General features: G+C 30.5%; 1 protein-coding gene across 6 annotated transcripts; it reads left to right on the top strand.

Annotated features, from left to right (window-relative positions):
- The first annotated feature begins 261 nt into the window (after positions 1-261).
- LOC105835890 (piwi-like protein Siwi) lies at positions 262-12,803 on the top strand. Of its 6 annotated transcripts, none has more exons than XM_036283824.1 (12): positions 262-434; positions 5,085-5,216; positions 7,112-7,138; positions 8,681-8,753; positions 8,908-9,021; positions 9,480-9,688; positions 9,778-9,963; positions 10,036-10,203; positions 10,493-10,763; positions 10,906-11,279; positions 11,398-11,806; positions 12,135-12,775. In XM_036283824.1, the coding sequence occupies exons 2-12, from the start codon at positions 5,133-5,135 to the stop codon at positions 12,773-12,775; spliced, it is 2,556 nt and encodes an 851-aa protein (XP_036139717.1). In that variant the 5' UTR covers positions 262-434; positions 5,085-5,132. The 6 variants fall into 6 exon arrangements, with proteins under 6 accessions (XP_036139717.1, XP_036139718.1, XP_036139716.1 ...); XM_036283825.1 differs by lacking the exon at positions 262-434 and adding an exon at positions 1,118-1,530; XM_036283823.1 differs by lacking the exon at positions 262-434 and adding an exon at positions 1,543-1,738.
- The last annotated feature ends 759 nt before the right edge of the window (positions 12,804-13,562 follow it).

Consider the following 13,562-nt stretch of genomic DNA (forward strand, 5'->3'; position numbering starts at 1 on the left):
AGGCTTACTACACTATTGTAGATTCGGGCCAATTGGTGAAAAACGGGTGATGGCGGTAATATTTACCGCCACCACCCGTTTTTCACCAATTAGCGCTCGGTATCAAAGAGCCAGTGTCTGCATGAGGATCCAGCCTTAGGGTGTGTTCGAGGAGACGCTATTAGCGCCTATCAGCATCAGTTTATCCTTGTTTTATTTTTAATGAGTAATAAAGATGGACTGATGCTGGTAGCGCTAATAGCGTCTCCTCGAACCTAGCGTCACCCTTAATGGAGGGGCCATTGCTATATGCCGGAGTCCGCGCGGGGAGAATCGACAGAGACATAAATATATTCTCATATATTGTCTCTTTTCGTGTTGGACATCCCCACCATCCGTTTTCTAGAAGGAAAGAAGCGCACATACGAGATACGAGGATACGAGCAGTACGACAGGTACGAGCCTGTACGAGTCTACTTACTTGATGTCTACTTGGGCCTTGGGCTGTTACAATTAGTACAAAAAATTTTTACATACGAAAGTAATACTGTGTATTCATTGATTGGCATGCATCTTTTAGATTCTAAATTATGTACCACTTAATGAATGCACAGTGTTATCTTTGTAAGCAATTTTTTTTCGTACGAGTTCGAGAATCGGGCCTCAGATTGTATAGTTACGAACATGTTCCCACACGAAAAGACAGAATATGACTACGTTTACACCACACCCTTAAACAGGTTTAATAACATCGATACTTCTAGAGCTGACCAATCATAACCATTCCATTCTTCTGAGGAATGGCTGCAGTTGACCAGTTTTATAACTCCGATGTTAAACCCAACGTGTAAACGTAGTCTATATCCACCTCTCTGTCGATTCTCCCCACGCGCGTCGCGATGCACCAAGGCCCCTCCATTAATACAAGCTCTATGGCTCTGCTTTGTAAAGCGAGACATTAATTGTTAATGTTTATAATTGCTAAATAATTAGGTTAGGATATCTTCAACGAAGCCTCGGAAACAAACAATGCAGCAGTGTAGCAGCAAATGCTTTGTAATTGTGCCAGTTTAAACTACAAAATTGTAATTACTAGATTAGGAGCGACAAATATTCAGCGACAAAAATCGCTACGTGCAGCACGTGAAAAAGCACTTTATATCTCTCTCCCTCTCATTCGAGGTACAACTCTCCGATTCGCATCGTGCGCGTCCCGCGTCCCGCGTCGATTATTATGACACGTTAGCGCATTTGGCGCGCTTACAGGGCTGCGTTCGGAAATGTCACTCGAGTGCTCTCGGGTATCATTCTATCTTTGTTTCACATAGAACGAACAACAAGGATAGAATGATACCCGAGAGCACTCAGGTGATGTTTCCGAACGCAGCCCAGGGGTACGCGATCTTCAAAGCAAACGCCGACGAAGCGAGATGCACGAGTGGCATCTATTTGTGAGGTCAACGATCCTGTGGAAGCTTAAATTCCTTCGACCAACCGATTGGGACCAATCGTATTCCATTTCCGGATGACACTACACCCGTCATTGGTCAAGTAAAAAATTCCGATATAATACGTAGAATTTGTGGTTTGTTGGTAGGTATTTACAGTAGACATCACAAGCCGTACGTAGGCCGTAGATGCGTCGTTGATCCGGTACGCTTTTCGATAGTGTTGAGCTTGTTTCTGGCTACAGAATATTTCTTAAATTTCGAGAATCTTGGGAAAACAATCTTAATCCGAGACTGAGTGATAGAACAAGGTAGGTGGCATGTGAGAAAATTCTCGGAGATCGACATTTGACGCGAGGCTGTTGATTTTTACGTTACAATCCCGGGTAATATGATTTGCAACTAAATAAGCAGTGCAAGTAAAGGGAGAGACCGCGGTCAGCTCGTTTGGTCTCCTGAGTCTTAATTCTGCCTGTGAAAGTGAACGGGAACGTCGAGAAATCGGAGCTAATCTTCATCACGATAATAAAATAGAAACAGCGATATCGGGTGACTAAACAGTTTCGTAATCGTTGTCCTTTAGCGATAGCGTCCTTTCATCATGCGTGCGCGAAAGTGTGATTAAATTTTTCTGTCGTGAGATATAGATCCGAATTGTAAAGAACCATCAGGTGTTCCTTGATTTTCGTTAGCGTTTCAAAACAATGGAAATGTCAGCATTTTTTAACTCTAGGAAATAATGCGTTATCATATGATAAAGTGATGCTATGTGTTTAGATAATTCTAAGTTTTTTTTTTTTATGAAAGTTGAATATGTTCTATTGCGAGGCATAAATCTTATTTCTAAGACATGAGGTATTTGTTTATTTTTATCCATTTTTTGTTTATAATTTTATTTGCATGTTAAAATAAATATTGCAATTATATATATATGAAAATTTTTGAAATATTAAATAATTAAATCATGAGAAATTGTAAATTTACAGTAATTTGATGTAGACCTAAGTAGGATTTTTTTTATCAGTTCTTAACCACTTCGTCGGCAGGCGAAATTTCACTGTTCGTGCCCCTGTGGGCAAGAAAAAAAGTAATCGCAATTCAAAGATATTTTGTATCTAAAAGCTTTCGGGGTCGCTGATACGAATCAGACATTAGAATTTTAAAATTTAAAATGGTGGATCTAATATGACGGATCAAAAATATTTTAATTTAATTTATTTGGATAAAATTTATAATACAGGGGTTTTTGAATTGCTAAATTTGGGTCCGTCATTTTTAATTTTGGAGTTTGGACCTTGGATTCATATTCAGCGACACAAAAAATCTTTGGATATCAATTTTTATGCAAATTGATCCAGCCAATTAAAAAATTAACGACGTGCGCCATATGGCGTCAATGTCCCCTGGAGCACATATATTTTTCGCATTATATTGCGTCAATGCCGACAAAGTGGTTAAGGCCATTCTATAATTGCGTAAACGCCCAGATAGCACAAAATATTTATAAAATATTTATAAGGAGGAAAAATATTTATGATAAATATTTTGTACATATTTTTATGTCCGAGTTTGTCAGGTATAAAAAAAATTATGATAAACATTTAGAAAAATATTTAAAATAAATATTTATACCATTATCAAAGAATATAAAAAAATATTTCAAGTTCATATACCATAAATATTTTTTAGTACATTAAAAAAATATATTCTATATATTGTCGATAATAATTTTTATATCATTTCTAAATGATATAAAATAACTATCTTGTGTCTTGTGTCTTAATGGCAATATCGAAGACGACAAAAAGAGGCAAAAAATATTGCCATTAAGACACAAGACACAAGATAGTTATTGTGCGTTGCTTCAAGACGTAACGCTTAAACGTGTCTTACGATTGTAAGTAAGCTATTCTGCTATGGCCAGATGATCTTCAATATAAGACCCATCGACATATAGGACGGGATTCATAGACCGATCTTAAGCTCAAGCATTGTCTTAAGTCTAGCTTCGAGCCGACTTGAGACTTACTTAACCAATGAAATAACAGCATTGACGTCTCAACAATGTCCCCTGGAGCACATATATTTTTCGCATTATATTGCGTCAATGCCGACAAAGTGGTTAAGGCCATTCTATAATTGCGTAAACGCCCAGATAGCACAAAATATTTATAAAATATTTATAAGGAGGAAAAATATTTATGATAAATATTTTGTACATATTTTTATGTCCGAGTTTGTCAGGTATAAAAAAAATTATGATAAACATTTAGAAAAATATTTAAAATAAATATTTATACCATTATCAAAGAATATAAAAAAATATTTCAAGTTCATATACCATAAATATTTTTTAGTACATTAAAAAAATATATTCTATATATTGTCGATAATAATTTTTATATCATTTCTAAATGATATAAAATAACTATCTTGTGTCTTGTGTCTTAATGGCAATATCGAAGACGACAAAAAGAGGCAAAAAATATTGCCATTAAGACACAAGACACAAGATAGTTATTGTGCGTTGCTTCAAGACGTAACGCTTAAACGTGTCTTACGATTGTAAGTAAGCTATTCTGCTATGGCCAGATGATCTTCAATATAAGACCCATCGACATATAGGACGGGATTCATAGACCGATCTTAAGCTCAAGCATTGTCTTAAGTCTAGCTTCGAGCCGACTTGAGACTTACTTAACCAATGAAATAACAGCATTGACGTCTCAAGATCGTGCTTAAGCTGGAACTTGAATAAGATTCGACTATGGCCGGTATTCATAGTCGAATCTTATTTTAAGATCGTCTCAAGTAATGTCTTAAGATGCTAATACGGCTCTGTGATTGATTGATGGCATCTTAAGACTGTACTTAAGATAATCTTAAATATAAGATCCGACTATGAATACCGGCCTATGAATTCCGGCCATAGAATGGACTGAGCATTGCGATAGGTTAGCGCGCGCCTGCTTTAGAGTGAGAGGTACTACACCTGAGGCCTATGTTTGTCTCTTTTGCAAGCTTCTGATTTGTTATTTCGTCCCCCTCCATTCACGGAGGAGGACGAAATAACAAATCAGAAGTTTGCAAGAGAGACAAACATAGGCCTCAAGTGTAGTACCTCTCACTCTAAAGCAGGCGCGCGCTTGCCCATCGCAATGCTCAGTCCATTCTATGGCCGGTATTCATAGTCGGGTCTTATATTTAAGATCATCTTAAGTACTGTCTTAAGATGCCATCAACCAATCACAGAGCCGTATTAGCATCTTAAGACATTGCTTGAGACGATCTTGAAATAAGATTTGACTATGAATACCGGCCTATATGTCGATGATAAGACCCGACTATGCTCTAGTTTACACCGAGCACTTGGTACGCGTATCGAATAGTAAATAACTAGTGAATGTGTTTAATCATTGGCTGATCAGCTTAAATTCACTACTTGATACGCGTACCAAGTGCTCGGTGTAAACTAGAACTATGAATACCGGCCATAGTCCTTTGTAATCACAGAGAAGCGCTGAACTCTCTCTGATGAGTTTCTAAAATTATGACGCGAAACATTTGTCCGAATGAATTTTGCTTAACTCAAACTGGAAACATAATAAATTATAATAACGTAAAACATAATACATTATGTGCTAAATTATTTTTCAGAAACCAATACCACTAATTATTTTTTGCTGTCGGCATTAAATCGTAGAAATGTCCAAACAAGAGAGAAGTTATGATACTGATGAATCCTCTACCTCGTATCGTAAAAAACCGTACGATAGAGGCTCAGAGTCGGTAAGTAACACATAATAAGGAAGATAGGGAAAAAAATATTTGCCGCTTTTTAAATATCAAATTAAGAAAAGGAACTAAAGCCTTCGGCACACGATACGATTTTTCCATGCTAGATCGCATACGAGATATTTTAATATATGTCCCGATTGGCTCGGATGATTATGTCATCAATCGTAAGCCAATGAGGATACGTAGTAAGACGTATGCGATCTAGCATGAAATCTCGTATCGTGTGCCGAAGGCTTAAGAAATGAATATTATAAGGATAGCTTAAGTTCAGTTCATAACTTAGGTTAACCGCGAGTTGAGCTAATCATGTTCAAAAAAATTTGTTTTATATGGAATAAATTCTTCTGTTTACTCTTGTAATTAAACTCTGGTTAAATTAAGTTGTGAAAGTTAGGCCTTACTAATGTAATTTATCCTCTTACTCTTTAAATATCTAAAATTAACTATATTTTTTATTAATTTAATATATTTGTTTCAAAAACTTTTCTATTAAACATTTTTTTCTGATTAACTTGATGTGTATAATAAAAAGCATTTAGATTTTTAATGACATCTTATATATTATGTTTACTTGGTGTATAGTATAATTATTCTTAATCTTTGATTATAAATGTTTGGTTTTGATTTTGACTCTAAAATATTATGAGTTTCAGTTTTAGCAAAAAATGGTTGTATGGCTTCAGTCCTTATCGAAATTGAAATTTATTGTATTTTGGCTTACTAGAGTTTAAAGAAAGTCATATAAGTAATTTTGTGAGAAGTTCAACAAAGAAACAATATTAAGCGGCAATGCCAGATGAACATATAAGTAGAGCACAACAAATTTGACATTGAACTATATGTTTATAGTTTTTGTTGGTTTAAATTTGTTCACCTCGTCTTGCCGCCTGATTTTATTTCTTGCTAGAGTTTATCCATGTATCTACAGTTATGGACAAAGAGGGGTTATAACACTTCTTTTAAATAAATATTTAAATATGTTTTTAAATAAATTAAACAATAAAAAGATTTTTATTTTGACATGTATTTTGAGATGTAGATTATTTGCAGTTTGCAAAGAAAATATACTAAATAAGACATTAAAACAATGTTATTACAGTGATATTTTGTAAAGTAATGTTTTCAAATATGTAGTTTTTATTGTATGCTGTATACAATTTATGTTGTATACAATGTTGTATACAATTTTGGGTAATTGTTTAGTATAAGGACAACCTCATTGATTTGGCTGTAACTTCACTATTTTGTATATTTTGATGCGCAGAACATGAATCTGCAAGTAAAAATTGTTGGTCTTAACTAAGAAAAAAGTTATTAAGCACTAAAGTTTTTTTTTGTGTTGGAGGTTTAATGTGTCTGATCTGCTGTAGATATATGACACGTATGACTTATCTCAAACTTTTTTTGTTATGAAAAATATTTGAGTAAAACATTAAGAAGTAATATTTTACATTGTAATTATAATGTTTAGGAATAGTACATTATAAAGTAACAATTTAAAAACATAATTATAATGTCAGTCACCAGTTCTAATGTTAATAAAATCTATATAAAATCAATATTTTAAGAAAGATTGATTTAATATTTTTTACTTATTTGGTATCAATATAAATTTTCCAATAAGTTACTAGGCATTATATTATTTGTGAATATTAATTTAAATTTTAAGCATGCCTGGATTCTAGAAACAAAAGTATTTCTGACTATAAACTTTTGACTAAAGTTTGATTAAAGAAAAGTTTTGGTTTTAACTGAAACTGATTTGAGAACCAAAACTCGATTTTAATTTTAAAATCCAGTTTTGGTCAGATGCTAACACACTTCTACTTTTTATATCTTGTAATTGAATATATATTTATATAGATATATATTTTTTTTTTTTACAGGAACGAGCACCAAGAGGAATCGTCAAAGTATGATTTGTTATATTATTTTTAATTTGAGTATTATTTAAATATATTTTTTATTTGAAATATTTAAAACAGAGTTAGACAATAAATAAATAAAATTTAAATAATAACGTTAAAAAGTTAATAACTTTTTACTTATTGTTATTTAATTTTAAGTGAGCTTTTAATTTCATTTTGTTTATAATTTTTTTTAAGTCAACATGTTATGTGGAGAAAAGAAACAAAACTAATCTACTTATAATTTTTTTTCCCAAGTTGAAAATTTATCTATATGAAAGAAAAAAATACATTTCTTATAAATAATAATTGTATTTCTATGTAACTTAATTAACAAATAATATTTTAATTTTATTTGTTATTTATATTATAATTGTTTTATTATTTAGAGTAATATAATTTTTCAAAATTATGATATTTAAATGTAATATATATAAATAATTTTTTAAATAATTTTTTTATTTAGTTAATTTAATCTTAGCATAATTGTTAACTGAGCTAATTTTTTGTTTATACAATTTTTTAATTAAATTGATTTTATAAGCTATTAACACTTTTACTTAATTTAGTTTTAAAAAATAACGTGATTTAAACCTAATTTTGATTTAAAAAACATATGTGCATGAACATTACTGAATGAGTCCAAACAATAAACACAATTAACTAGAGAAATGCTTTAAAAGCTAGATCTTAACGCTTTAATATTTCTTACATTTTATATACGTTTTCTAATTTTTTCCAAAGGCTCACTAATTATTTTTTATTTTGAAATATTTGTTCATTTTTTACAACAGTGACATAACTTAGACAAAATTTTTTAATTAAATGTTTTAAATTATTAAAATTTGTAATATCACTTTTAAATACAATTTTGGTGTAATAATTTAATCTACTGTTTGTAGAGGAATAAACGTATTATTAGATTTTTGCTCAGTGATGATTTCTTATCAGAAATATTTCTTTATACAAAAAGATGAAGAAAATATAATATTATAGATTACTGATTATTGAAAATGTAACTAAATAAAAAATAAGCCTTATTTAATGATTTGTGCTAATATTCTTATATATTTTTATTTACATTTTTAAGTTCGAACTACATACTGAATAAATTTTCAGTCTTGAAGCACAATTATAAGTTGAACATGAATAGTAATATAATATTATTAAATCAGCTTAATAATATAATCCTAACATTTATTATAATAATAAGAATCTTTTTCTAGTAAAGTGAAGAATGACAATTTTCAAGTTATGGCAAATGAACATTTTTTTAAATACAAACTGATGTAGAAGAATGTTGCAAATGGATTATCAATTTAATTTGTGATATTTAATAATATTGATGGCAATAAACATTTTTTTAAATACAACTAGATAAATGAAAAATATAACTTTAATTGGGGACTATAATTGGATATATATATAAGCTTATTTTGAGAATTTTATATTTAATACTTACTTTTTTTAACGAGTAATTTATATTTATTAACACATGTAAATAAAATTTATAAGGACATAAATAGATACATCATCTTATTGTAACAGAAAATTAAGCAAGAAGATGATCCTCAACCGAGCACATCCCAATATGTACCAATGGAAATTAAAGAAGAAGAAAGTAAGTTTTTTGTAGAAGTCTATTGTAATCTTTTATCATTTAATTGTTCTTAATGGTTAATGTTATCATTACCTTGTGTTTGCGTGCATATATATGAAAAAACAATTTGATTTAGTAGTCAAAGTTTTTAATAGTTTTTGTATAATGATTAAAGGTGAAATTAAAAGTGAGATTAAAAGTGAAAATGGCTCGACAAAAGAGACACGTAGTCGATGTAAGCTGGAGCCTATTTTTGTTAGTAGACCAAGTACCTTAGTAACTAAAAAAGGTTAGTATAAAATCTGGATGCAATATAAAAATGGTATGTAAGTGTTACAATTTGTACAGTGTTTCTACACAAGTGCTGTTTGAAGTAATTGTAGGAGATACGAAAAAAATGTTTCGAGTAAAATTTACTTTGTTTTGAAAGGGATATTTTATGGTAGACATATATTTCTTTTAGCTGAGATATTCCTAAAATTGTGTGATCTTTTTTTTTAAATGGAATTCTAAAGTTATATAAAAAATAAAGAATATTTTTGGATCTCAAGAACATTTTCATCTAAAAAAATATGTCTATCACAAGATGGTCTTTTTAAAACAGTAAATTTTACTCGATATATTTTTGTATCTTTTACGATTTAGTCATTATTTGAATGTCACTTATAGAGATATCAGTAAAGCAATATAGCAAAAGATTTTTATATAACGTGACTATTTTTACATTTGATTTATATCAATTTTTAGGTACATCTGGAGAACATATAATGCTGCAATCTAATCATTTCAAATTACCTACTGTACCAAATTGGCGTTTATATCAGTATCGGGTTGATTTCGAACCTGAAGAAATGCGTACATTTATTCGAAAAGGCATGCTTAAGTTGCATAAAGATAAAGTTGGACCATATATTTTTGACGGTACCATCCTCTATACAAGTACCCGTTTACCAGATGTAAATACATTAATATATTTCCTATTGTTGTACGAGCGCGTTAAAATGCGCGGCTAAGAATATTTAAGTATATTTGTGAAAAATTTCAGAAAATGGAATTTACATCAGTGAGACAATCCGATAATGTACCTGTCAATATTGTAATATGTTTCGTAGGACCATTGTCGCCGGATGATCCACATTTTACTGTAATTTTTAATATAATTATGAGGAAGTGTTTGGAATATTTGCGCTTACAACTGGTGGGCCGTGATTACTATGACGCTAATAATAAAGTTAGTAAAAATTAGTGTTTTTTTCTTAATTTCAAATAAAATTAACGATTCTTATGATAATTGCCATTGTAGGTAATTATAAATCAATTTAGATTGGAATTGTGGCCAGGCTATATTACATCTATCAGACAATATGAAAATGATGTTCTACTGTGTGCAGAAATATCACATAAAGTTATGCGTCAAGAAACACTGTTGCATATATTAATAGATTACCGCAGACGCAGTGATAACTATAAGGTAAGATGTCACTTTTTATTTATATATTTTTTGTATTTTTGTGTTATTTTGTACTCTATTTTAAAAAGTTATATAAAATATAACATAAATATATTAGGTTTAAGAGAAAGTTGTAAACATAAAATAGATTAAATTTTTTCTAGTTAAAAAATTTTTTTGTATATATATTTGATCAATTTTTAAAAATTGAAATTTGATACAAAATTTTTTGTTTAAAAATATTACAAATTATATATTAATATATTATTTTACATGTTTATTCTAAAAATAATAATTTATACATTTTTAGGATGAATTCTATCGTTATGTTCTTGGAATGATGGTTCTTACGGACTACAATAATTATACGTACAGAATCATAGATGTAGACTTTGAAACATGTCCTGCTTCCACTTTTCTCATGAAAAATGAAGATATATCTTATCAAGAATACTATAGAAGAAAATATGGAATAGAAATTACTAATCCTACGCAACCAATGTTGGTTACAAAGACCAAACGTAAAGGAAATGCAGAACAAGAACAAGTGTACTTAATCCCAGAATTATGTCGTCCTACAGGTATATCTTGTATTTAATAAATGTTTTTTTATTCTAAATAAATATTACACGTAAACATCTAATCTTGTACATGTAACTTATGTTTTCTATATAATAAATTTTTGTGTAGATAAATTCTGTATTAATAAAATTTTTCTTATAGGTTTGACTGATAATATGAAAGAAAATTTCAACCTTATGAAAGCTTTAGCTCATCATACTTGTATTTCACCTGCATCTCGTATTGAAAAACTTATGAGATTTAATAATAGACTTCGTGGAGAACCAAAAGTCATTCAAGAATTGCAGGACTGGAATATGACATTGGAACGAAACCTAGTGGAGATTCCTAGTCGGGTATTGCCTAATATTCCACTTTTGGTTGCTAATGACACCATTAATAAAGGACAACAACATGGTAATTTTAATCAAAGAGGAGATTGGTCACGGGATATGCAGAGAGCATGTTTATTGCACTCTAAGGAGTTAAGAAACTGGATAGTGATCACAAGTTCTCAAAGCAAAGGAACGACATGGGTAAATTTCATTAAACGAATATAAATATATGGAATAAAATATAAATTGTGGACATATATTAACAAATGTATTTGTTTTTTTTAATTTAAAACATTTATTTTAATCTAAAATTTTGCAGAGGTTTATAGAAATGATAAAAGACGTGTCGCGAAGAATATCATTCAGAGTCGAGAACCCGCATATCGAATCTTTATACGACGATAATGCAAAAGCATATACTGAGAAGCTTGAAATAATTCTTAGTAAACACACTCCAGATTTAATATTTTGCGTAGTGAGCAATTCTCGGACTGATCGTTACGCAGCTATTAAGAAAAAATGTTGTTTAGATAGACCTGTACCATCACAAGTTTTTCTACAAAAAAATTTAAATGGAAGAAATACAATGAGTATTGCTACAAAAGTAGCAATTCAAATGAATTGTAAATTGGGTGGCGCTCCTTGGACGATCGACAATGATTTAAAGGGATTGATGACTATTGGTTTTGACGTGTGCCGTGATTCAATAACAACGGGCAAAGATTTTTGTAAGTATCCTTTAGCGTCAATGTGCTTGTTTTTATATTTTAACAATTATAGTATCTTATTTTAATTCTTATTTTTACATGTTTTTTAAATTAAAGTTAAATTGTATAATAGTATTGTTCGTTTTGTCTGTTCTGGGTCTACTCGGAACAAACCCAAGCAGACTAATGCATTCTAATAGGTTGATTCCGATGACGCCAATCTATTAGAGTGCGTTGGTCTGCTTGGGTTTGCTCCAAGTAGACCCAGAACAGTCAAAACGAACAATCCTAATATTTTAATCATGAGTATTAAAAGGCAAATTAAATAATTCTTGATTTGTAATTTTAGTGGCTATGGTAGCAACTGTAGATCAAAGACTGACGCGATATTTCAGCTCCATTAGTTTATATAGTAGCAGTGAAGATCTTACAGATCAACTCTGCGTAAATTTATCTAAAGCTGTGATGGCGTATCGCTCCATTAATAAAGCCTTACCTATGCATCTTGTTATCTATCGTGATGGTGTCAGCGAAGGTCAGGTTCGTCAGGTTTACGAAACTGAAGTGGAAAGGCTGAAAAAGAAGCTTGAGGAAATGTATTATGGTCCTAATTTTAAAATGATCTTTATTATCGTGACGAAAAAAATCAACGTTCGACTTTTCAAATATAAAAATAATCCACCGATTGGTACAGTTGTCGACGATGTTATAACGAATCCGTTTAGATACGACTTTTATCTTGTATCACAGCAGGTTAGACAGGGTACAATTTCACCAACGTCATATAACGTTATCTACGATAATACGGGTTTAGATGCTGACACGATTCAAACTCTTACTTTTAAGTTAACTCATATATACTATAATTGCTCAAGTACTGTTCGTGTACCAGCGCCATGTCATTATGCAAAGAAGTTATCGTTCTTAGTGGGACGACTTCTTCATCGGCCCCCAAGTTCACAGCTGGAAAATCGATTGTTTTTCTTATAACAAAAACAACTAAACTTTTCATAACTGATTTCTTTTCAGGTATGTATTTCTTATATAATCTATCGTAGGAAGTTTTTCAGAAAATACGGATACGTTATTTCCCTAACGGAACAAGTATATTCTGAGAATGTTTTAAGAATATCATAACCGTATATGACTAATGTTCTTGGAACATTCGATATACGTACTATGATATACTGAGGATATGCTAAGCAAGTTGCTGTCGGCGCTCTAAATTGCTTCTACGAATGTACTGAGAATATCCTGTAGTATATATTCATGATATCATACGGAATCTTCTTAGTATTTTTTTAGTATATTGATATATTACGTACACGCATGCAAGCCTTACGCGCGCGCATGTTATTTATATATATATATATATATATATATATATATATATATATAAAATAGAAATATATATATATATATATATAAAATAGAAGATCTTATAACAATATTCTCAGTATATTATGCATGGTACATATATTTACAGTACGGTAATCAAAATAAAGAAATTATTTTGTAATTTTTGGTTACATTTTTTGACGCTAAAAATAAACTTTAAACATTAAAAGATATTTAGATTGCAAAGTAAATTCTTAAAATGTACGAGAAATAATATACTAATTTAGATATAACAGGTCCGTTCTAATAATATACGAATAATGATATATTATAGAAGATATTATGAGAATATTCTCAGTACATTATATACGGTACGTATATACTATACGTTCACAATATGAGTACAGGATATTCTAATGATATCATATTCTATGTGGGT

Source organism: Monomorium pharaonis, chromosome 3, assembly GCF_013373865.1.
Source record: "Monomorium pharaonis isolate MP-MQ-018 chromosome 3, ASM1337386v2, whole genome shotgun sequence".
Taxonomy (NCBI): Eukaryota; Metazoa; Arthropoda; class Insecta; order Hymenoptera; family Formicidae; genus Monomorium; species Monomorium pharaonis.

Excerpts from the sequence above, each read along its gene's own strand:
- LOC105835890 (XM_036283822.1), top strand. The coding sequence starts at position 6,065 with ATGTTTATAGTTTTTGTTGGTTTAAATTTGTTCACCTCGTCTTGCCGC. Across the intron at positions 9,964-10,035 it reads ACTATGACGCTAATAATAAA|GTAATTATAAATCAATTTAG; the intron begins GTTAGTAAAAAT and ends TTGCCATTGTAG. Across the intron at positions 11,280-11,397 it reads AAAGCAAAGGAACGACATGG|AGGTTTATAGAAATGATAAA; the intron begins GTAAATTTCATT and ends AAAATTTTGCAG.